At 41.6% G+C, this 26,091-nt stretch overlaps 1 protein-coding gene across 1 annotated transcript; it reads right to left on the reverse strand.

The window, feature by feature from the left end:
* Positions 1-222: 222 nt before the first annotated feature.
* Positions 223-25,440, reverse strand: LOC144024478 (xylosyltransferase 1-like). Its single transcript, XM_077530801.1, has 11 exons — positions 25,068-25,440; positions 16,925-17,354; positions 14,524-14,699; positions 14,245-14,447; positions 9,598-9,678; positions 9,304-9,520; positions 8,834-9,010; positions 7,454-7,725; positions 5,751-5,946; positions 3,894-4,230; positions 223-2,022 (listed from the first exon to the last, which is right to left on the reverse strand). The coding sequence occupies exons 1-11, from the start codon at positions 25,344-25,346 to the stop codon at positions 1,694-1,696; spliced, it is 2,697 nt and encodes an 898-aa protein (XP_077386927.1). The 5' UTR covers positions 25,347-25,440; the 3' UTR covers positions 223-1,693.
* Positions 25,441-26,091: the final 651 nt, after the last annotated feature.

The following is a 26,091-nucleotide window of genomic DNA, read 5'->3' on the forward strand; positions in this document are numbered from 1 at the left end:
TTCAAAATCTGAATTGAAAGAGAGATCAGATAACAATGACATTATCCAAAACATTTTTTTTTATTTATTTTTTAAATCCTTGCAGGATTTCTCTCACTTCAATAAATTTAAATCAACTATGGAAACAGAAAATAAAGGGGTGAATGTCAATCCTAACAACTGCATAATTCTGGCAGAGTTTTGGCTTGAAAACAAGACAAAAATATATTTTTTCTTGGTTGGTTGATTTATTTTGTTCCCAAAGTTGTTTGAAGCATGTGACATTTTCCATGTGGGACACAAAAGGCACCGTCACAAGTGTTGACAAAGAGCAGCAACGACAAATCTTTTCAGTTCATGACAAATATGCAACACACTTAAATAAAGATCCATTTATATTAATTTCCCCTCTTAAATAAGAAAGTCAAAATGTGAGGCAGCTTGATATCTCACAGTGTTCAGTTTGCATTCGCCACATTCAACTTTTGGGTTCTCTTCAAATGGTATTTTTCTAAGAATTAGCCACCCGTCTCACGAGGGGCTCTTTCAGGCACATCTCAACTGGTGCTCCTCTGTTGCCATGGTAACAACAAATAAATACTTTTGTCAATACTTTCCAACAAAGTAATACGAAATCAGTAAATATTTGCTGTGTTTGTGTTTCATGTCTACCTGGGCACCGACTGATCCTTGAGGGCCTAACATGAGAACGTAAAATCACAAAAATACCCAGTCAGACAGTTACTGATCTGAATATAAGATCATATCTCATATATTCAGATGACAGTGCAGTTGACATCACCTCCTGTGAAACAAAAGCAGGAAGTGAGCAAACGTCACATCAAAGTGCTGTTTTGCTCTTGGACAGGGAAAGAAGTTGTGCTTTGATTTTTGAACTTAAAAAGTTCAAATTTAATAACGAAGTCTTTTATCACTCATTTTTATTCTATTGTCTTTAATTATAATGAGTCAATCATTTAATGAACGCCACATATTAAATTATTTTGCATTTGTTTTGCACAATCAATCAGTTCCTCAATTATGAGATAAATTAAAACGTGAATTACTGTTAATGGCCAATTTGTGGCAGGGAAAACTTGCTTGGGTTTTTAAATTATGTAATTTAAAAAAAGTTAAATTGTAAACTTGTAATGATAAAATAGTGATCATTTTTTGTTCTATTTTGAATTAAAGTGGTTTATTTTGCCTTTTTTTTTGCGATTTACAATCATCTAGTGAACCAATTTTATCGACTTAGATGAAAAAAAAAATTACACTAGTACATAAAAATCAACCGATTTAATGAGATACAGGAATAACAAATAAATTAGTGAATAAATATATTTAACTTAATTTTAGGCACTAATTATTATAGATATATAATACATTATATTATCATAATTAATAAAATATGGAATGTGATAAAATAATGAAAAATATATAATAAATGAACATTTTAATAATTCTCAAAATTATTGAATGTGATAAATAAATAAATGCAACCAATTTTAGGGGGAAGGGAAAAAAAAATGATTGAAATGAAAATCATCGGAGTCTTGACCTTCCCCCACCCTTCCACTCCCCTGCCCTTGTTGGAGCACAGCAACAGTGAAGGCGCACAGACTTTCAAAATAAAAGCCATGAAAACGAGACAGGCGGGAGGCTCCTCGCATGTGGCGAACAAGTCACAAGAAAAAGGTGGAGGGTCCTCGGGCTACCTGATGCGTCCGTCGGGGCGCGCGGGTCCCATTTGGGATTTGGGGTCAGGGCTGTCCGAGCTCCAGGCGGTGTGGCGGCAGCGCGGCAGGACGGGACAGGCGGCGGGGTCGGGGCCCGCGGCACACACGCCTGCCGCCGACCAGAAGCTGGCCAGCAGGCGGTCCAGCCAGTGGCTCAGTGGCTCCCCTGTCAGGCCGGCGTTCGCCTCCGCTTCCTCCACCGCGCCCAAGCTGAGCGGCAGGCGCAGCACCGGGTTCAGCCCGTGGAAGCTCTGCTCCATGTACGACCTCCCCGCCGGACCGCCGTGCGCGCGTCGTGCCTCCTCTGTTGACAAAGACAAACGCAAGACTGTCACAATGCTCCCAAATAAATGAATGTGCTGTGGAGTGGGAAAATAACTAAATAAATCAGGAGCCCTGTACTTTCAAACCCTAATCTGACTTTGGCACCCTACTTTTGAAACAACAAACCTAGACGAAAACTAACCTTATATGGAAATCCTAACTCGAGTTTGAAATCCCTAAAAATAGTCTGAAACCATATTAGGGATAGACCGATTATCAGCTGGGCCAATTATTGGCACAGATCTTCAGCATTTGTTGACGAATATCGGCATCGGTCTTTCTTAAACACCTGACAGCTGATAATAGATCAAAATCATTTGTGTTAACTTCACGGAACTATTTATTTAATTTCTTAATTAATTCAAGGGACACTTCACTCATTGAACAATTTTCAGCAGTGAAAAGTTCAGATTTTGTCCAGAATGAATTTGATAACTATTATTTTTCATGTACAATGAATACCTTTAAAAAGTAATTTTTCCACTTGCTGTCAATTGATGACGACATCACCTGTGCTGAGGAAGTAGGTAACGGCCAATCATGGCTCACCTGTTTTCTGGGTTTGGTCAGTAAACTGAGCCATGATTGGTCGTTACCTATTTCCTCAGCACAGGTGATGTCATCATCAGTCAACAGCAAGTAGAAAAAATACTTTTTTACAGGTATTAATTGTACATGCTGCGATTGGCTGGCAACCAGTCCAGGGTGTCCCCCGCCTACTGCCCAAACCCAGCTGAGATAGGCTCCAGCACCCCCCGCGACTCTTGTGAGGAATAAGCGGTCAAGAAAATGGATGGATTGGTGTTAATATTCCTCAGAAATTGTGTGCTTCAAAAAGTCAAAACATAAAATATGTTTTAAAATGATATAATACACATTTTTTTTCATAGAAACGTATGCAAAAGTGAGTCAGTTGCTGGACAGATAAATGTCTGACACAAGTAAGCTGACAAGTCTTCTTCGCCTCAAGACTTGCGTCCATTTCCCCACCACTCTTATGAGGCGCTCCCCCTAGTGGCCTGCTAAGCAATTGCTCAATAAGTAATGAACAATGGAGCCGTTATAGTGGCTGTATAATAACTACAAATATCGTGATACTTGTGTAGGCATATCGATAATCTACCAGGAGACAAAGTATCACAATATATTGTGATATCGATACATCGTCACACTCCTACTCGAAATCCTATCCCTACTTTGAAACCCTCATTTGAAACCCTAACCCTAATTCCATGTTATTTTGGAACCCTAACCCTAGTTTGAAACCCTACTTTGAAACTTGAAACACAAATTCTTCAAATATATGTATTTTCTAAATTTTGTAGAAGTAAAAATAAAAAAAAATGTCATCATCAAAGAAACATTTTTGATTTAGATATTTTTTTTTTTTTAAAGAAGTGGGAAAGTAAACAAAAACAAACAAAAGGATGGTTCCTGCTATGGAAATGCGCCAAAAGGAGAATGAGTGATTGGATGCGGCACTCGTCAAATGGAGGCCTGCCAGGGCGATGGAATCAAACGCACCCTTGAGGTCACCTTGACGCCGGCCAAAAATAACATGCTGACAACCGACCTGTCAGTGTGGACTCGCTGCTTCTATATCTGAAAACGGAATCGCATCTAAAGACGCAATGTGAGGGTGTGCTCACTTCTGCAAGCACGTTTTCAGCATGAAGCCTTCAACGAACTGGATTTAAAATAATCCACCGTTATTAACTTTTGACTTTCCTATTTATAGATGACCACGTTTACAAGCTATAGGTCACAATAATGGTGTAAAAAAAAATGTGGAATTGATTTATCTTGGTCTTGGGTGTGTAGACTTATGCACTGCTGTCGTTGCGTTCTGACCTTGTGTGATGGGCCGGCCCTGGCGGAACTGCAAGGGGGCGACGACGAATTGCGTCTGTCCCAGCGGACTCCAGCGGTTGAGCACCCGGAGGGTCCAGACGCCGGGGCGCAGCGGCGCGGCCAGCGGGGGGCGGTAGTGAGTGACGTCGGCGGCGGCGTCCACGTGGATGTCGTAGGTGGCGGCGATCACGTTGGTGGGGTCGATCCACACCACCGTCGCCGTCAAGTTGGCCGAACAGCGGCTCCAGCGCTGCGCCGCCGATACCTCGTCCTCGGGCCCCAGGGGGCCGCCGCGCCGGCGGAACATGCGCTCCTTGGGGTCCCAGTTCGCCCCCACCTGGATGCACGCGGGACAAACGTGTCAGCAACACGTCGGCGCCACCACATCGGCATCTTATTATTTTATTTTTTCAAATTCAGTTAATTTTAAAGGGGAAGTCAGCCCCAAATTATTTTTTATAATATGTTCGATGCAAGACAAATAGTCTACTGATTAATATTGCGTTTGTGGAATATGAATAAAGCAGCAATATCCACCTGTTTATATCCATCTCATGAGAGCGGCCATTTTGTCACTTGCTGTTGATGACATCACAGTTGCTTAGGGCTCAGGTCACGACCAATCACTGTTCAGCTTGCACATGTCACATGACCAAACAAGTGAGCTGCGATTGGCCGTTACCTGAACCCTGAGAAAGTGCGATGTGAATTTAAAGGGCTAATTGACTCATTGAGTCATTTTCAGCAGTAAAAAGTTAATATTTTGTCCAGAATGAATTTGATAACTTCAGTAATTTTCATGTACAATTAATACCATTAAAAACATATGTTTCCACTTGCTGTCGACTGAAGATGACATCACCTCTGCTGAGGAAGTAGGTCATGACCAATCATGGCTCAGTTTGCTGACAAAACCCAGAAGACAGGTGAGCCATGTTTGGCCGTTACCTACTTCCTCACCTTAGGTGATGTCATCTTCAGTCGAGCATCTTTTAAAGGTATTAATTGTACATGAAAAAAATTATGTGCTCGGGGTTGGAGCCCAAAAACGCAGACACAAATACAACCTTAACTATTTATTCACATCGAGAGGCGTGGAACAAACTTGACTAGACGGGAAACAACAAGAGTTGCACAGAGGAACAGAGGTAATAATCCGACAAAAACACACATTTCTCAGTCAGGCTTATATAGACAGCGAATCGATCTGATCGGCTGTGGCTAGACATGTGGGTAACAGGACTGACATGGTATTATCTGATTGGCTGTTGACCAGATGAAGAGATTAAATATTCTTGACATCACATAGCTTCTGACATCACATAGTGTCTTACCAGTTAAAACTAGATGCTGGTTACATCAGTTCAAAACAGACACTTGACCACACGGTCATAACCCAAACATAACCCTTGCATGACCCTAGTGACGACAGTAAGCATAACATAACCCTTACATGACCCTAGTCATGACAGTAAACATAACCCTTGCATGATCCTTGTCATGACAAAAATTAATTCTGGACATGTTAACTTTTTACTGCTGAAAATGGCTCAACGAGTCAAGTATCCCTTTAATTCAACATTAAGTGACAAAATGGCTGCCCCCCGAGATGACTAAAAATGGGTGGATTTTGCTGTATAATTCATATTCTACAAACGCAATATTAATCAGAATGCCCTGTGTAGACTGTGGGGGCATATATAACATATTATTGTCTTTAAGAGCAGGTTTCTTAGTTTTTATTTTTTCAAAAGTGCTTCATTTATTTTATTTTATTTTTTCAATTCTAAGCTGTACTTATTTCATTAGTTTTCATGAACAATAACAATGTTGGAGTATGCATGTGATCTGCACAACCTGTATATGTTGCAGCCTGTTGGTGGGTTGCGCGGGGCTGGCCAGGCTGAAGTGGTCCCGGGGGGTCACCCAGGTCTCCAGAGTCTCCGTCTGGGCGGAGGCTCGGTTCACTGCCGTGTGGCGCACCAGGTAGCCCTGGAACTGGTCTGACACGAAGTACATGTGCACAGATGCGGGGTGGCCACTCGCCTCATACCTGAAACACACATACACACTTGTAGTGATAGACTTGAGCAAATAAGCAAACATTTTACAGTTCTGTAACAGACAAGTCTTTATTCACCACACACACACGCGCACGTACAGGAGCCCCATGTCCCACCCAAACACTAACAAGAACTTCCTTGTAGCTTGTGAGGGCGTCCAACCCAAACACACGTACGCACACGCACTCACACTAGTAACTGAAGGGCCGATTGTGCGCCGGTAAGCGCTAACGTTAGCTTACGTTAGCAAACGCTGGCTACTGTTGAGCTCTGCTGGTGAGTTCACTGTCAGGGGACATTTGAGTCTTTGTTGATACCTACTTTATCAAAACAACCACAGCTAAAACCAAACGTGCATAGATATGAATATAGAAAGCAAGAGATGTACAAATAAATAGGAATAAAACACAACTATGGGTTGTGCTTGTATTACTAACTGAAATCAGTATATTTCATTTTTTTTTTAGATGGTTGCTCAATTTCAGGATATTTGTGGTCTTTTTACTCTGTTATACACTGAAAACTCACCTATTCGCAGTTCTCAGCATTTTATTATGCATTTTTTCATGCAAAATCCCAGCTAATAAGCAGATACCTGGTGGGTATGTTGTCACATTTCTGCTGCATTTTTTCCACAATGAAACCATCTCAAGGTTTTAAGGGTAATATAAAATAAATGTGAAATTATTTTAGTGTCTCAAAATGTTTCGGTATTAAACCAGTAGTTCTCAAAATGTGGTCATGCTAATTGTACACGGGTTTCCTCTGGTGTGGTGTTATGCAAGGCTGTTGAATCCAGTGTGTTAACTCATTCACTGCCAGTCATTATAGAAAATTTTTACATTTCCAATACTCACGTGATATTCCATTCAATAATTATATATAAACCGAATCTACCAAATAACAGAATAGACTCCCTACTTTTTGTCCCGTCCCGTTCTTTTATAATTGACAGCAGAAAAATGTAGGTTTGCCAAAATACAGCCATTTCTCCCATGGACTCTGAAACTGTGTTTATTTCCTATAAAATGGGGCAATGATGTCATCTACCGGTGGTTGGGCATCAGTAAAGTTGTTTCCAAGTTTGATATTTACAGTGGAGCATGCTCAGATTCGCCCCCATTTAGCACCGCTCTAAAAAATACAATTGACAAGTATACTTGTCAAAGGCAGTGAATGTATAGTTCAATTGTATTGAACTTTTAAGTAGGTGGGGCTTTCTGTAAAAATTTAGGCAACCACTAGTTAAAACTACTCATATAGACAATTTGAAACATTTTTAGCTAGGGTGTCAACTGGTTTGCTGTTTTCATTACAGTATAGGATTACGCGGTAATCCACGTTATGTTCTAAGGAATGACATCACTGAATTTATGATACTGTTTATAAATGTAACGTACACTCTGCTATATATCACACGACGGGAACGTCACTTAGCAACAAATACTGTAGTTCCCTCAGTAGCGGACGGGTGGGTCCAAGGAGGTGTTTTGGTACCTGCAGCTGTTGTCGGCGGGGCGTCCGCGCAGCGAGGCGGCGGCGGCGCGCTCCAGGCCGAAGCGAGCGAAGGCGTGGTAGTGGCTGAGCGCGGCGTCCGTCAGGCCGTCGGCGCCGTCCGTCTCCCGCTCGTAGACGTTCTCCCAGTACGCGCTCAGCCCGGGCAGGCCTGGCGCCGGCGCCCCGAACAGGTGCGCGTCCAGCTGGTTGATGACTTCCTGGCTGATGCTGGCTTCGAACTTCCTGGCGAAGAAGGTGGGACGCGACGTTTGCTGCCAACAAGAATAATAAGGAGGAAGCAATAAGCGTGAAAGTCAGTGGGAAGTTGGGCGAGTATTGATATATATATATATATATATATATATATATATATATATATATATATATATATATATACCGAAATAGGTATATTATTCACAGATTTAAAACTGTAAACAAACAAAATTTGCCCAGTCGTTTAGTTCAAGACAGTCAAAGTCGACTGAAGTTGTTCAGAAGTTTTAGCTAAGCAAGTCCCAATTCCTAAAACTCACATCACGTAACCCTTGCCTCAGGGAGTAAAGTAACTCGGTGGCGCCCTCGCTGGCAGGGAGTGGCGGCACAGTCCGTGACTGTCGGTGATAATGATGGGTTTCAAGCCAGGAGGGGTCTAAAAATACAGCGGCCGCTTCCTGGATCAGTTGCCAGCTCCCAGAGGCTCGCAGCTCAGACGCACCGCTAATTTGTCAAAAGTTATTCCCGGCGTGGCTGGAAAAGTGGACGGCACAACACACAGGAGTCTTTTTTTTTTTTTTTTTCAGGCCCAGAAATATCCGCCGATGACAAACACTTCCTGCTGGGATACATCTGGCGCTCTCTAATCTTTATGTTCTAATAAAAACACTGTGCCGTCTGAAGATAATCATTAAAATGGCCACTTCAAAAGCAAAATGGAAGGCTTCCTGTGTCTTTTCAGGGATGGCTTCATGAGACTTATGATAAACTTCCATCCATCCATCCAGTCATCCATTTTCCAAACTGCTTATCTGGCAAATTTCATCCTGCTAGTCAAACTGACTTCAGATTTGTGTTGATTTTTACAAAAAATTCAAATGCCCCATAAAACAACAAATTTGACCCCAAATGGCCACTTCAAAGCAAAATGGCTGACGTCCTGTATCTTCTTTCTTCTTGAGACCTTGGTTCTACTCATAATAGTCATGTCGGTCAAATTTTAGGTCAGAAAGTCAAACGGACTTGGATTAAATTTGCAAACCATTCTGAGAGGCAGACACTAACAGGCAAATTTTGGCAATTTCACTCAAAAGCTCATTAACAAATGCAAAATATCACCTGGATGAACATGTCTTACAAATTTGGAGCATTTTTAGCGGTGGTTACCAGGAAGCGCGGCATGTCGGCAGTCTTGAAGTCGTTGGGTGAGCACCCGCACCAATCCACGATGTGCTTGTACTGGCATTTGCAGCCCAGCTTGCGGTTCCAGTTGGTCAGCCTCAGGTTGTTGTCCACCATGCTGCCACAGAGGGCGCTGTTCTCCAGCACCGTGTGGAAGAACGACTGCAGGGGTGCAGCATAGAGCGCGTTAGGGAACATCGTGTGCTGCCTACAGTCGCCTCATTGAGCGGTTAGCCTGTTATTGCGATACGTCCGCCATATTGGATGTGGCAAATCTGCCTGTAAACTAATGCAAGCCAATGAGCCGGACTTCGGAAAGTGACAACCAAAACAATTCACAATGTTAATGCATTTTGTTTATTCATAGCTTTCACAACCCTAAAACCTCAAATGTCACTTTCAATCTGATGATTTGAAATATTAAATGTACAGTATATATAATTGGGTAGCATTACCTCAGCAGGAAGCAGCGTGAAGGCGTAGAATCGCTTCAAGCCGGAGACCAGCTCGTCAGTGGACCGCACCACGTAGTCGACGAAGGCCCGGTTGAGCAGGAACCAATCGGAGCCGCCGTCCACCGCGATGCCTTCCGGGATCTTACGGTCCCCGAGCCGCCACATGTGCGTGTCGCACTCCAGGAAGAGGCGGTCCAGGCCCTGCTTGCGAATGAAACTGACAGCATGGCCAATAAGATGGCGGCCACCTCAGGTGGGGGGAGTGATGGGGGGTGGGGGTGGCCTGTTGCTCACCGGGCGTTGTCGCGGCCGTGAGACTTGATGAAGTTGTGGTGGCGATGTTTGGACAAGAAGGCCACCAGATGATCGTTAGTCCTGTCAGAACAAAATGGCGGTTAGACGCCAGCCAATCAGAACGCACACCACACTAGGGCGGGCAATTATCACATTTCTCAACGAAATACAATTTCCTAGAGATGCAATCATTAAACTAATCGATTATCAAATTAATTAAGAATTATTTTGATAAATGATTAATCTTATCCAGACATCGTTGAACTTAAAATTATTCAAATCCTTGCAGTTCTAGTCCTTCCACAGTTAAATCTTCTCAGATTTCTGTTGAATTCTAATCAGTTTGTTTGTCCAATTTCTGCCTTATCAATTTGAAATAATGTCCCGTTTGTCAATAAATAGATGGAAAATAAAAGCCTTATCCCCCAGTTCATCTTATGAAAAAAAATTATCAACAGATTAATCAATTATCGTAGTAAATGATTAATTTTAAGCGATTCAACAACCTCCACACCCCCGCTGATAGAAAAAGCAAACGTCAATGACATTATACAAAGCAAGTATTGTACTTTATTTTTTTCTCTTTCTGGGATTTGCTTTATTTCTCCTCAGACAAGCTTTAAAATTATTTTTTTTCCATCACCACAAATGAGGGAAAAAAACATGTTTTTCTTCTGTCTTTGACAATGTTGAAATTGTGATCTGTGATTGCCTTCCAGCACATGCAGAAAATAACGTGAAAATTATTCAGGTCATGTGTTTGCTGGAAAAAAAAAAAAAAGTCAGTGGTCAGGTCACATTTCATTTCAATACACAACCGCTTGAGGGGTTGGAAAAGTTGCAAAATAGAGTGAGAAAATGGCTGAATTGTCAACACTGACTTCTTAAAAAAAAACTGTTGTCGGTGTAAGCAGCATCGACGCACTTTCAACTCGAAAAAAATCTATTAGGAAAAATAGTCGTGACCAATTAACACACGCACACGTCCTTTTGCATTGACTCGCTGTCCATGGCTGACGTCACAACTATTGATGGTGCTCTGACATCAATTTTAGCTGCCAGCATGTGTGTGTGTGTGCGTCGTTGTTTTGCGGGTTGATGACAGCACATGTCCGTTAAGTTTAGGATCATGTTTTCAATAACAGTAGCGTGGTGGACTGGTTGCCTGGCGACCAGTCTGCAGTTTGACCAGGCCTGTGTTGGCATCTATCGACATGCAAATGACGTGACCAATCCAATGACCTGTTTTTTTTTTTTTTCACCCTGCTAAGCGACTGACTGGTCAATATGACCGCTGTGAGCATGTCCTCCTCGTGCATAGAAATATGACTTTATTTGCATATCGTTTGATCAATAACAGTAAAGATTAGGGGTGTTAAAAAAAAAACGATTCGGCGATATATCGCGATACTACATCGCGCGATTCTCGAATCGATTCAATAATCGGCAGAATCGATTTTTTTATTTTTTTATTTTTATTTTTTTTTAGGATTCACACCTTGAGCATGGAAGAATGTTATATGAACGGCACATTAAGCCTTAATATTTTTATTTTAATGCTGTTCAAATGTGAAACAGATTGCAAACTGTTTGTGTACAGTGGCTCACGGTTATAAGCCTCAAGTTTTAGATAAATATATTCATACAAATCTTACAGTGTACATGTACAAATTTACTGATAGTATTTTCTAAATTTGAATGGAAAAAAATCGCAACAATCGACTTATAAATTCGTATCGGGATTAATCGGTATCGAATCGTGACCATTCGTATCGGGATTAATCGGTATCGAATCGAATCGTGACCTGTGAATCGTGATACGAATCGAATCGTCAGGTACTAGGCAATTCACACCCCTAGTAAAGATATACTCCACTGAATTGCCTCTTATTTGACTGATATGAATATTTGCTTTATCATTATTATTATTATTAAAAAGCTCATTTAAATGTTCTGAAGTAACATCTTTCACAGACTAAAATGTCTTTTGGGATTTGGGTCCGTCCCAAATGTATTTTGAGGATTTGCAAGATGTTTTGTGAAGATGCTAATTCCTTTTTTGGAAGTTTCGCCTATTACTTCACATGCTTTTTCCATGAAAACTAACGAAAATGAGTTCCTTTTTTACATTCTTTTACAAATTGTCACAGAAAACTTCTTTGGCATAAAAACCACTGGCGTGAGCCTCATGATGTTGTTGCAATACAACAGAGGGATCTGTGTGCTGGAGTGTGACAAAAATTGCTGTTCACGTGAGTGAAATTTATTCATGTCTTGATAGTGAGCCAATCAAAGAATTCTAAAAATGACCAAAAGAAATGTATAGCGAATTCGTCTTAAAAATAATGAAATAGAAAATGAGTTAAATAAGGTGCGCAGAACTTAGTTTGGTGGCCTGAACACATTAATTGCATTTTCATTCATTTCCATGGGAAACATGACTTTGATTTATGAACGTTTCACATTACGAACAGGTAGGGCTGGGTCTAAAATATCGATATATCGATATATAATCAATATTCCTTTCCACAACCCAATATTGATTCATAAAACCATGAATTGATACTTTTGATACCCCCCCCCCCAAAAAAAAAAAAAATTAAAGGGATAGTTCGGATTTTTTGACATGAATCTCAATTTCATCCTCACTTTCAGTGTGTGCGATCAGCACTGACTTACCCCTAACAGCGTTCTGTGACACGAGTTTTGGTCCGGTGTTGAATGAGAGCAAAATAGTCCAGCAAGTTGGCTGGGGTCACGGAAATAAAGCTTTTTTCTTCTAAAAACAATTTGTGTTCAAAAGAGTGATACATTTCCATACAAAACTCCCTTCGGAAAAGAAGTCAGATGCCATTACCACTGGGCACTATTTTTCTGTTTGTTCGTATCACTGCGCGTCGCCCTGCATACAGCTGATAGACGCGCACTAATCTAGAAGTTGTTTGTCTTTTCGAAGGCGCGCGGATCAACCGTCTGCAGCGCGTCGATCAGCTGCCTACAGGGCGACGCGCAGTGATACGAACGAACAGAAAAGTAGTGCCCGACGGTAATGGAGTCTGACTTTTTTCAGAAAGGAGTTTAGTGTGCAAATGTATCACTCTTTTGAACACTAATCAATCAATCAACTTAATTTATATAGCACATTTAAAAATCCACAAGGGAACCAAAGTGCTGCACATAAAATAAGAAAATAAAACCAGATAAAATATAAAAACATACTTAGAAATCACAAAACACATAAAATAATATAAACAAATTCATGCCAGTCTACTGCTTGTAAATATCAGTAATACTATGTGCTGAAGGCCAGGGAAAAATAATATGCTTTTAAACGTGATTTAAAAACCAGGAGTGAAGTGGCCTGTCTACCATACAGTGGTAATTGATTCCACAACCTGGGAGCAGCAGTCGCGAACGCTCTGTCACCCCTAAGCTTCCGCCTTGTTTTCGGAACTACCGGAAGCAACTGGTCAGCTGATCTTAGTAATCGGGGTGGGCTATAAGGGTGAAGCAACTCAGATAAATAGGGAGGTGCAAGATTATTCAAACATTTAAAAACAAACAACAGAAGCTTAAAATTAATCCGATAGTGCACAGGGAGCCAATGCAGTGATGCTAAGATAGGAGTAATATGCTCACGTCTACGTGTCTGAGTAAGCAGAGGAGCAGCAGAGTTTTGTATAAGTTGCAGACGGGCAAGAGCAGTCTTGCTAATGCCTACATACAAAGAATTACAATAATCAAGACGAGTTGTAATAAAAGCATGAATCAATCTTTCCAAGTCCAGTCTTGATAAAATTGGTTTCACCTTAGCTATCTGGCGAAGCTGATAAAAACTTTTCTGTACAACAGAACTAATCTGCTTCTCAAATTTAAAATCAGGGTCAAACTTAACACCCACTAATTGCTTTTAGAAGAAAAACGCTGTATTTTGGTGACCCCAGCCAACTTGCTGGATTATTTTCCTCTCGTCCAACACCGGACCAGAACTCGTGTCACAGAACGCTGTCAAGGGTAAGTCGGTGATGATCGCACACACTGAAGGTGAGGATGAAATGGAGATTCATGTCAAAAAATCCGAAATATCCCTTTAATGTGCCAAATTGGGCATAAAAATGCAAAATGTGGATACATAATTATGTACTATGGCCGTGTCTCTTATAATACAGGTAAATTTGCTTTTATTTATTTTTAAACACTGGAACCTTAGTTTAAAATCTGCCACAGGAATGAAAATGTGTGATTTGCCACTTTATTGACATTGCGCTGTGGTTATTATCTATCAGGTCATGTTCAATAAAACATACATGATACATGATTAATGTAGCTGTATAAAATTCAATTATAAATGTAAATATTCATACTTTTACTAATGCGCCAAGTAAGAGAAAGAAGTTTCTACTTTTTTGCAGCATTGGTAATTCTGGGAATATCTTCCATATAAAAGTCAAATAGGTACTGCATGAAATCCTTAACTGAATTGAAAATGTGAATCGGTAATCGAATCGATTTTGGAAATCTGAATCGACACCCAGTCCTACGAACAGGATCAGGTCCCAATTAAGTTCAGAACTTGAAGTTCCACTTGCATCTGAAAATGACCCGTATAGGTGACGTTGACATCCTGGCACGCGTGAGGAAGCTCACCTGACGGGGTAGTCGGCAGCGCTGAGATTGACGAAGAAGTCCCAGGACCAATCGCGCATGTCCAGGAGGTCCTCCATGGCGCGCAGGTACATGCTCAGCAGGCTGGCCCCGCCCCAAATGGTGGCCATTCTCCACGGCGTCACGCGCACATTGGCGTACTGGCGGGCCAGCAGCGTCACCTCGCGGTGCAGGAAGTTGGACCTCTGAGGGTTGTCACGGCGACACGCCAGTCAGGTCAAAGTGTGCGCGCGCTGATGTCATTGCGTGTGATGATGTCACCTGGTCCACGTGGATGTAGTAGAAGTGCGCCGTGTGGTAGATGGCCTTGAAGAGGCGCCGGAACTGGCGCGAGGCGCGTCCGTGCACCACCAGCACGAAGGCCAGACGCACCGGCGACACCGGCGACGAGTCGGACACGTCTTCCTCGTCCCATTCCACATTCGCGCTCACTTTACCTGCCAGGGGGAGGAGTCACTCAGTCAGCGGCGAGTTTTTCGGGAAAGCTTCTTGCATTTCCATGATATGAGAGTCAGATCATATTTGTTACATATATGTTTTTATCCCACTAAATTAGGTTCATTAAATATGTCTATTAACGTTAGTACCGGTATTTAATTTCTTTTATTCATCGATCTAATTTAATAAGTAATGTATTTACATAAAATAATATATCAATAATAAAATATATACTTGAAAATTAAACAATTTTCAAATTAAGCCTTTCAAAAAAAGATTCCATTAGTTAATTCCTATAATTAAATGGACTGTTGATCAAATGAAACGTGAATTATTCAAATAAATCACATTAAATATACTTAAAAAAAAAAAAAAACTTTTTCCGCTTAAAATTGGTTTACAAAAATGTATTCATTTACTGTTATTAAAAAAATTACATGTAATAATGTATTTTTTTTAAAATCATACATATTTCATTAGGGTACGTTATTTAAAATGTATACTAAGAATAAAATCTGACAATGAATACCTTTTATTATTACATTATAATTATTGTACATCTTTTAAATTCACATTTTAACTTAGTAATTTAATTGCATTCAGTAATTATTATTAATTTTCTGTGAAGTGATCAAATTAGTGATTATGTTAATGGCTATTGGAAGTATTTGTAACAACGTTACATGTACATTTGTTCAACATTTTTACATTACATCAACCGTTAATGAATTGATTACCTTGATTAAAAATAAGTGTGCATCTTATGATTAAAATGAACTATTTAACATATCTTACAAATTTTTACATTTGCAAACATTGTAGATGCAAAAAATAAAAATAAAAAATAAAAAATAACAGCATGATGTTTGTTCCATGAATTCATACACTTGCTTTTCCCAAAAAAAATTGGTATATATTAAATAATATGGATTTCTTGTTTTTCATTTATCTCATCAAATAAATGATTATTATTGTAAATAATCACATTAAAATAATATTAGTAAACAATTTGACAATAATATTTGTATTTATTTAATCAAAACATTGGGTATTTAATTAATTATAAATAATGTTTAAAAACTAATTAAATATAGCCTCAAACACTGTCTCGTGTTTCTTTCTTTCGTCACCTATGAATGAGTGGTCCATGTTTTCTTAAAAAAAAAATATATAATAATAAATTCCAATGCAGCCCACTCCCCATGTGGCTCAAATGTTTGCTCATCTGTGTCGTTCCCATCACGTGCTGCCTGACTGGCGTGGGCTGCCAGGGCGTGCACGGTGCTTGAGGTATCGCGACCACTAAGTACAGGCCGGCTGACCGTGGGGAGGGCGTGGCCCCTCCCGCCCCCACCGCCTTGTCCATCAGCATCATGTCAAAGCCGAGCCTCCTGCCCGGGGGTGTGATGGGGGTCAGTGGTGGTGGTGGTGGTGGGTTAGTTGGTTTTGGCTTCGGGTGGGGCTCGTGATGAAAAAAAAAGCTGGGTCGGCAATGGAAGTCATTAGTCAGCACATCCCAGAATAAGCGTGTGTGCGTGATGAGGATGTAATTACGGCGGAGGATCTCACACGCGCGCATGTTTTCAACTTGGACAAAGGAAACGGCCCACACGCTACCGGGGCCACGCCCACACGAACAGCAACCATGACAAACTTTCTCAGATGTTAACTCAATTTGTTGGGCTCCTCCCAACATCCCACCAGCCATGTATGGGGACAGAGTAGACTATGGATTGTTTGCCAGTGGTTAGCTAATTTTCCACCAACAAGCTCCTTTAAGTTCTGGGTAAAGGGAGTTCTTGGTTGTAAAAGTTCAGCAGGGAATTTAGAATTGTGTTTTCACAGCCTCTTTGAGTTCCCAGTAATTAATTCAAAAGAGTTTGATGACCTATGTGTTTGATGAGGCCACCTGTTGTAAAAACACACCCCCAAATTTGTCCAACCAATCAGCCTTAGTCATTGCAGCCCGCCCCCTCAAAGTTCTTGCCTGGCTCAGCAAGAGATAGTACTTGGATGGCCCCTGGGGAATTTAATTACCCCAGAAATTGTTGTTGATGGAAAAACGCGCAACGTGAATTTTACCAAGGTACACTGAAAAGTTCTCCAAAGGTTCCTGCGGTGGAAAAGCGCCTAATGTCAAACATTGGAGTAGTGTCTGATTGGCAGTGACTAACTACAAACCAAACGCTGACCCCCGACCCCCGTGTGTACATGCTCGTCTCACCCTGCAGGGGGCAGTACGTGGGTAGTTTTGCCGGCATGAGGAGGTCGTTCTTGTGGCGGCAGTAGACGTCGGCTATCTGCTGACGACACTCGCGACTTTTGGCCCTCGACAGCGCCGAGATGACTTCCTTGCCGCTCATCTCGCACTCGGACGCCGCCGGCGACGGAGCGGTCGTTGTCGTCCGCGGCCGCTCTGCCGCGAGGGCGTGGATGCGGTCGCCCCATCTTGCCCCAGGGAGCGCGACAGCTCGCTCGGCGGCTCTTCCTGGGACGTTTTCCCTTTTGGCGGCCCCCTGCCGGCGATGCGACCGCTCTCCAGGGCGCCCGACGCCGTCCACCTCGTCCAAGTCTTTGGGGACTGAGTTCTCGTTGTTGTTGCTGTCGGAGGACGGCTGGCGCTTCTCTTTGGGGCGGTGCGAGCGGTAAACGTCCTGCAGGGGTAGACAGAAAGCACCTTTAGTAACGTACACAGGTGCGTCTTTTCCAAGTAAAGTCCAATTCACACTGGCTGCGCAACGGACGCGGTGCGTTTTTCGTACGGCGGCCGTACGGAGGCAGCAAGGATAGAACACATTCAAGTCTACGTGTCAATTCACACCAGCTGCGGTGAGGAAGGGATGTGGCAATGCGGAGGTTTCCGCAAACGTTCTATTTTTTCTGGACACCGCATGCGGATTTTCATGAAGCTGAAGAAATGACACGAGCCAGACAGGAAGTCGGGCATCTTGCATCAAGGTAAATCTGGTATATTTCAAAATAAAACCATTTTTGAACTCGTTTTTTTGGGAGGGAAGCGAGCTAACTACAGTACATAGCATGACATGAGCTGGACATTTAAGACAAAAAACGAGCTCAGAATAAATTAAACAAGACAAAATAACACTATTTAAACACAAAACGTACTTACCCATGGTAAGAGCCATGGTTGAAGTCCAAGAAATAATGTCCAAAAAGCATATCGATATGACAAGAAGCCAGTGTGGCTATTGTTTACAAATAGGACTCTCTATACATGGTTGTTATTGGGTGAACTCAACTCTCCAGCGTGAGCGATCGCCCAACTGGTGAACACTTTTTTCCGGGTGATTGTTTTCAACAAATTCCGAAACTTCAGGTACGGCGAGGCATCTTTTTCCAAAAAAGGCCCGTCTCGTCGCATTTAAAAACTTACTGTGCCTTCATCAATCACCAGTTCTTTCAATTTTTGCACAAATTCATCGGCCGTTAGTTAATCCATTTACGAAAAACTATTGGAACACCGCATGGCCCGAGGGATGAATGACGAGGACGCTGCATAGACACCGATCTATTATCTATCTATCATCTCCGCTCATAGATACATACGGTAGAGGTTCCTCTTAACCAATGGGATGCCAGAAAGATGCTAGGTAATAGCCATAGCTGAAAGTATGTTGCATTCGGTACTGTATTTTTATCTTTCGTATCTTGAAATTTCTTTCGTAACAAGAGGCAATATATTCCTGTTGAGGCGTTTCATAATTTGAAAATCTCGTATGAAGAGACGTTCCTAAGTAGAGGTACCACGGTACAGTATATCCTTCCTTTCCTCCTTCACATCAATGGCAAAACTATGTTAGCGATATTCGTAACTGACAAGTTACAATGATGTCACAGATATATCTTAAATACAAATTCAAACCACAGCAGTCCAAATATAATTGCAAGCAGTCCAAAAGATGTTTTGGGCCTTTTGAATGTTATGAAGGCTTAGCGCCAAACAGGATGTGCCGCCGTTACGCATTTGACTTCCTGTACAATAATAATAGATGACCTTTAACCCCCCTGTGCACGTGTGACCGAGGTGGACTCAATGACCAACTTTCCTTTTGCCACAATGTGAGTGTGTGTGCGCTAAACCACATGACTATTTTCATCCCCCACATCGTCCTATATCTGTCTTTAGTGTGAGTCTGTGTGTTCAAGTGAACGTGCGTGACACACATGCATACGCACGAGGGCGTGTCCACCGCGGGCCTCGCCACCTGCTCCGCACGCAGGCGTTCATTAAGTCAAGTGTAACGTCAGCTTGGCACGTGGGCGGATTGGACACAGCGAAGTGAAAACGAACAAAGCTGTGAACGGCAACATGGTGGTTGAGTGGGTAGAACGCAGCCTTGCTGTCCAGCGGTTGCGGGTTTGAATTTGTCACCTGTCAACGCCAGTCAATTGTTTGATGTGATAGAATGTATTTCTTGTGAAATGAACGCAAGCAGGTAGATAAATTTGAGGTAAATTTGATGTTGAATGTGTTTCCAAGTTGGCATCAGGTCAACGTCATACAGTTTGAACGATGGCGCCGCGACGTCATACGCTGCCCCCGCTGGTCGGAGGCCAACACACGCACAAACACACACAGAGTGCCTTTAGAAGACAGAACAGTCAGCACATTGACGTCAAGCTGTTTGGATTTAAAAAAAAAAGTTTACAGCCACGTAGACGGATCCCACCACAATCTCATGCACGTATTCACAGTCGTGTCGAAGGGCCACATTACATTTAGTAGAGGGCGCCGTTGCATCGCTTTGGATTTGAGACCGTACGGTTTATGGAGTGAATGGCAAACGTTATGATGTTCAAATGGAGCCAACTGAGTCAGCAACGCTTATGGAGCAGTTCTATCATTAAATTTGTCATCAAAATCCCTTTATCGCTGTTGTTTTGTTTTCTAGTTTGGGGCATTAAAAGCAAAAAAACAAACGCTTTTCATCTGGTGAAAGAAGAGAGAACTTCTGTGGGTCTTGAAAGATCTGCTGCCAGTCAATGCGTTAATAATAAAACTCAGGCTAATTCTTGAATTTGTTATTAATTCAATTACTCAACCAGTTCTTTCCATCCTTTATGTGAACCACTTAATAAAATAAAAACAATGTAAAGTATATTTACAAAATTGCTTTGTAAATGTTTAGTGGTTGAGTTTTTTCATAATTCGGGATTGTAATCCTGCTCACCTGAAAGTTTTAACTGGGCAATACCCACACACATTATATACAATACTATGCACATTATATAAATTTTTTTCTTATTTAACTAGACTCTTACTACTTCCCAACTCGATACAAATACAAATACAAAGTGTCCTTTCAAAGTCATTGTTTTATGTTGAGTGTGTTGAACTTTCCCGGCGCTGATATAAATCTCCGTGCTGGACATTTGCATCCTCCAGCAGATGATTGACGGCGTCCGATAAGAAGCTTTGGATCGTCGCCTTCTGATGGCATCGAAAGGCTCTAATCTGATTCTCATGGATCAATCATCGCACAAACGCCATCTTTTTTTGTCTTTACACCGCTACAAATGGATGTGACGGAAAATATTGAATTATTCTGGAGTCAAACTTTGCTCTCCTGAAGTGTAAGTGTGAAGTTGGCACGCCGGCATGAAAACCAGAAATTATAAAAAGTTGTTGTGTGGAGAATAGTGCGATAATATTATAATCCGGCCGTAATCCTGGCTCATCCGGCCGGTGGGAAAGCTTCTTCTTCTTCTTCATCCTTGTTTTAGGCGTCCATTTAGCTTTCGGACCACTTTCCGGCCATCTGGCCATCTTTTGTTGTCGACACCAGGACTGTGCAAACTGAAATATTAATTTCATGTTTTAAAACACAGAGATGGGCCAGCTCATTAGCCCAGTACAAGAGGTAAGCAAAATGATTCAAATATATGTACAGTATTTCTTTGTATCATAAAATTCGAATCTTTCATCCATTCTCAATTGTGAATAATTATTTAAATGCGTCAACTTGACTTTATTGAACAAGCACTTTAAGTGCTTTGCGTAAGATAAACCATAAAACATAAACAACAATAAATAAATTAATTTTACTCATGAAAGTAAAATGATTAAATAAATGAATTGATCTGGACTGGGTGGCAACCAGTACCCCACCAGCTGGGATAGGCTCCAGCACCACCGCGACCCTTAGTTCAGAAAACGGATAGAAGAAATTCATTGATCAAAAAACAATATCTAAAAGAGCTCACATCACATTTGCATATGTCCCATTTATATTATTATTATTATTATTATTATTTAGATATAATTAGAAACATAAATGAAAACTACATGAATAACTGCATCTTAATTCATTATTTTTTAATTAAATTTGGTAAAATAAATGCAAAATAATTACAGCATTGGATCATGCGAAAAGTTGTGGATTTTATTTCAGGATTGTGTTTGAAATAGAGCTGTCAAACGATTCATTTTTTAATCAGATTAATCACATTTTAGAATTTTGATTAATCATGATTAATCATTTCATTAAAAAGGCTTTTTATCTACATTTTTTTTGCCCGGAAAATTTAAAGAGCACCTGTTATGTGTTAATCCTTTTGACATTTAACTTTATGCGGACGTCTTCAACGTTATTTGATCCACTTCACACACTCGTCCTCATCTCGTTCTAATCAGTTAGTTACTTGCATAATTTAAAATAATAAAAAAAAAAAATGACGCCAATAGTTTGACATGAACAAATCTACATGTATTGTCAACTTGTGTCAGCAGGGTCAGTGTGGCGTCCGCTCGACTGTTGCCGAGGCAAAGCAACACGTAAATATGCCCGGTGACAGGTCGGTAGGCGAGCGGGTGGACGGCGGGGGTCCCGAGAGCAGACAACAAGGGCTCGAGAAGAATAATGTTCCTCGTCGTAGGTGAGCGCCATGCTTGGCCGGGCGCATCCGTCACCGTGGCGACCGGCAAGTGACCTTTCATCATGTCACAATCACCTATGAGTGACCTTTTACTTGTCCCAAAAGCGTTACTCAACTTGGAATGATGACTCTGTCCTTATGGCGCCTCCTACAGGACAGCTTTGTCCGCATTAGTCCAGTACACCCTGGACTGGTCGCCAGCAAATTGTTGGATAAACCACTGACTGGTCGCCAACCAATGTCATAGCACATTTAGACAAACAAAACACTAGTTGCCAGTAGGGATGTAACGATATCCAAACATCACGATACGATATTATCACGATATGGAGGCCACGATACGATAATTATCAGGATATTGTGGGGGGGTTGGCGATATTTAAATAAGATCACAATATTGTGAAAAAAAAGAACTTGTACTAAAAAAAAAAAAAAAAAAGCACAATATTGTGCTGTTGTACATAACAGCAATGCATATAAACCACCTACAATCTCTAATAACAATATTAAGGCGCTTACTTGCTAATGCAAGCACACATTGATCGCTTCACAAGCAAATTAGGTTCCCTTCATCTGACAATTAGCATAGATTTTAAACATAGAAGGCCAAAACATCCCTAATGAAAACTAAATTGTACTAATAAACTAGCCACTAGAGGGTGCTAGAATTGCACAAATGGAAATCAACCTGACTTTTTTTTTTTTTTTTACAGATATGTTCTTTTTAAATATTGTGAACATGACGACAACGATATTGTGGCAATTTCAATATCACGATATTGCCAATATCGTTACATCCCTAGTTGCCAGTCAACATCAGGGCACAGAGAAAACAAAACTTCCACAACATGGACACTATTTTGGTGTTGAATGAAGCTAACAAGATAACATGCTAACAACAGGAGGGGGGGGGATCACTTGAGGCAAGACTGGAAGCTAGAACCGCCCACCTGTGAGGCAGACGCACTAACCACTAGTCAACCACATTATACAAATTATACGTTCCAAAGGCCTCCATGAAGTCGTAACCACACCTGACATTTACGACCATTTGACGACAAATCGGTGTTAAGTTCATTCCCCGCCTGAGCGGCTTGCAAAGCATCATGGAAGATTGGCCCACCTGTTAAAGACGATGCCGACCATTTTGTTGAATTCACCGCTATCGTCCGTCACCCTGACATCCTTTTCACCTCCTCTCCTCAAACGTAAGACGGCGGCCGTGTCTCTTTTACAAGTCACGTCACACACACGCACACAAAGGGAAGATGAGAGGGAACGGGCCGAAGCATAATGAAAGGATGTAAAAAGAGGTGGCGGCCCCGCCCTCGCCTTCCTCACAAAGCAAAACAAGAAGCAACCGCGCAAAACCGCAAGACTTCACTTCACTCTTCACCTGGGACTCCCAGTCCCAACCACGGTGGGAAATCCTCCAAGTTCACTTCAACGTGTCATCTTAAAGTGACACACAATGTAAAACAACACTGACGAGCTAACAAAAATTAGCATCGAAGTTGCTGTTGTCATCTTCTATCTTCAAATGAGGAATATTCATACACAAACGCCGCAATATTCACAGGCATATCCTTGCTAGCCTATGAAAAACGAGTTATGTTGATGCCATTCAATCGTGAATTTCTTCTTCTGTGGTGTTACATACCTACATGCGTATTTACACTGCCCCTAAGAGGCCGAGGCGCAAACAGCAGATAAAACAGGAAACACACAACAGGGGCATTACAAGGCACAATTTTTTAGGACGATATATTCTCCCAGAAACTATCATCATAAACTATAGTATTGATTTCATTGGTTTCATTTTTTTAATGATGCTGATTAGTGATGTTAGCGCAAACATAATTAAAATACATAAGTGCACTTATCTTTGAATTCTCAAGGGTTTCTGAACGTTAAAATTAAAATGTCTAACATATAAAATATCCATCCATTCTCTGAACCGCTTCTTATCCTCCTGACGGGTGGCAGGTGTGCTGGAGCCCATCTCAGCTGTCACTGGGCAAGAACTGGTCGCTCTCAAATCACAGGACACGAATCAACCACACTCACACTCACAACTACAAACAATTTAGAATGTTAAATCAATCAATCATACATGTTTTTGAAATGTGGGAGGAAAACTGAATACTGGGAGAAAACTCACGCAGGTATCAGGGCAACACGCAAACTCCACACAGGAGGGTCGGAGCCTGGATTCAAACCATGACCTCAGAAACTGTGAGGCGGATGTGCCAACCAGTCAGTTTGTCAGTAAAATATCTTAGTTAAAAAAAACAACAACATATAAATAAAAAATGGCCAAAGCTCTGTTAAAAAAAAATGCACTTCAACAAATATTAACACAGCACATACACTACATACTTTCTGTGGTAGCAGAGTAAAATGGTCTTCTTTCACCTGCTTGTACACGGCTGTGTGGGAAGTCCACATATTTTTAGGCAATTTATGCTGCCGCAGTCAGGTTAAAAATGGAAGGATCATCACAGGAAGAATATTCACAACTTTATTATTATTATTATCATCATTATTATATGCCTCAATACTTCTCTCTTCTCATCAGTGCAGCACTAACATTAGTCCAGTGTTTCGTTTCCACTTTTTGGGCTGTTTTCGTTTGTTGGTGTGTCTTGACATTTTTTTGCCTAGTGAAATGTAAAATCAAGACATACAGTAGGCCTATTGCTGTAATTACAGGGTGTTCAGAAAGTCACTGTATACTTATATTTTTTATTACCATGTGTCATTATAGAGTACAGGCGGCACATATAGCTTCCATAATAAACGTTGTCTATGCGCGCAATAATTTTCCGAAAACCCTGTATAACAATAAATTTGACATCAAGTTTCCAAAAGAATGCTTTACTACCTTGCTCCATAAATGGGTTTTTTTTTTTTCATTTATAGCAATAAATTATATGTACAAATGTACAAATCGAAGTCATTTGGGAGTCTTCCGTTCACATTTGCATTTTTGCGTAAATGTTATTATTGAACTTTTGACATCAGACCAGCTGGCTCAACATGAAGCCAAGTCCAAGTTCATTCAAATGACTTGGATGTCAAGGTTCAAAAATGTTCAACGATCTGTCTAATCACCAAACTCGTTTGGCAAACTTGCTCACATTAGTATTTTTCAGCAATTTTACGATGAATAGTAAGAATGACAATATCTCCAGAAAACGAGTGTCGACATCTGCCAATCGGCGTTCATTTGGCAGTCTAACAACCCCGTTTGCGGCTGTCTTGGCATGTTAGTAAACGTTTTCCAACAGACGAACGGGCTCTCCGTCAAGCTGATGGCACGTTAAATTGCCTCTTTTCTGACTGGACTTCTGCCCGCTCGTTTGCAGATGCAAAAGCACGACATCCGCCGCACGCACATCATGACAAGCGTCCAAACACACTCATCGGACATCCATCCATCCACACACACGGACAAAAGGTGGACTTACGGCTCGCAGCTTGTGTCTCCCGGCGGCGTTTCCGAGCTCCGGTGGCGGCGGCTCGCTCCTCCGCTGCAGCCCGCTCCTAGGCGGCTGCCCGGCGGCTTTGTCGGGGCCGACGGCTCGCTTCTCGCGGCCGCCTCGCTCCCCGCCGGACGAGCCGTCCAGGCTGCTGAAGTTCCAAACCAGCAGAGTCTGGATGAGCAGCACGGCCAGCGCGGCGGCCGCCACCGCCGACCGCGAGCGGAGGCGGTGGGCCAGACTGCGGGGACACGCGTGAGCCTTCATGGCCGCCTCGACGCCGCTTCAGAGCGGCTGCTGGAGGCGGCTGGCAGCGGGCGGCGGGGGACGACTGGGGGAGGACCGGGGAGGAGGGGAGGAATTTTGGCACAAGGGGGGAAAGAGGAGAGTGCGGCAGGCGGATGCCCACGCGTGGGCGCCAGAATTAATCTCATGGAAACATCATCAGTGGTGCTAATCGTTTGATCGTCCTTCTTCAGAACTGACAGATGAGACAGGGGGGGAAACTGTCAAAAAGAGACAGTCAGTCTAAAATATTAACTAAGATAATAAGCTTTACATTACGTCAGAAAACTTAATCGCTAACAAATTTTATGTAGAGATCTTCAAATTCTGAAAATATCACAATATCCCCAGTACATATATATATATATATATATATATATATATATATATATATATATATATATATATATATATATTTAAATGGGTGTTAACCATTTTCTGCTAGAGTTAGGGGAGACCGGGGCTTTGTATCACTTTTTATACTTTTATATATTTCTTGGAATCTATATAAACAAAACGTATACCAGAGGAAAGACCAAAGTCTTGGGTATATTTTTTGTATTCATGTCATTTTCATACTTTGTGTCAGTGCAGTTATAAGCCATCAAATAGAGGAAGTGAACGTGTGACAACATGTTGCCTCACCAATGGGTAAGTTGTCACGCTAATGGGTAACACGTCACATTGGATTTTGCAAATAATACAATTATCTGTTGTGCTTTTTTTG

This window comes from Festucalex cinctus, chromosome 1 (assembly GCF_051991245.1).
Source record: "Festucalex cinctus isolate MCC-2025b chromosome 1, RoL_Fcin_1.0, whole genome shotgun sequence".
In the NCBI taxonomy this organism is placed as follows: Eukaryota; Metazoa; Chordata; class Actinopteri; order Syngnathiformes; family Syngnathidae; genus Festucalex; species Festucalex cinctus.

What these genes read in the sequence shown, in the direction of transcription:
- LOC144024478 (XM_077530801.1), bottom strand. Translation starts at nt 25,346, where the DNA reads ATGAAGGCTCACGCGTGTCCCCGCAGTCTGGCCCACCGCCTCCGCTCG. An exon ending in CACGTACTGCCCCCTGCAGG is followed by an intron (nt 14,700 to 16,924) that starts GTGAGACGAGCA and finishes TCCCCCTGGCAG; the next exon opens with GTAAAGTGAGCGCGAATGTG. An exon ending in ACAGGCTGCAACATATACAG is followed by an intron (nt 4,231 to 5,750) that starts GTTGTGCAGATC and finishes GCGTGCATCCAG; the next exon opens with GTGGGGGCGAACTGGGACCC.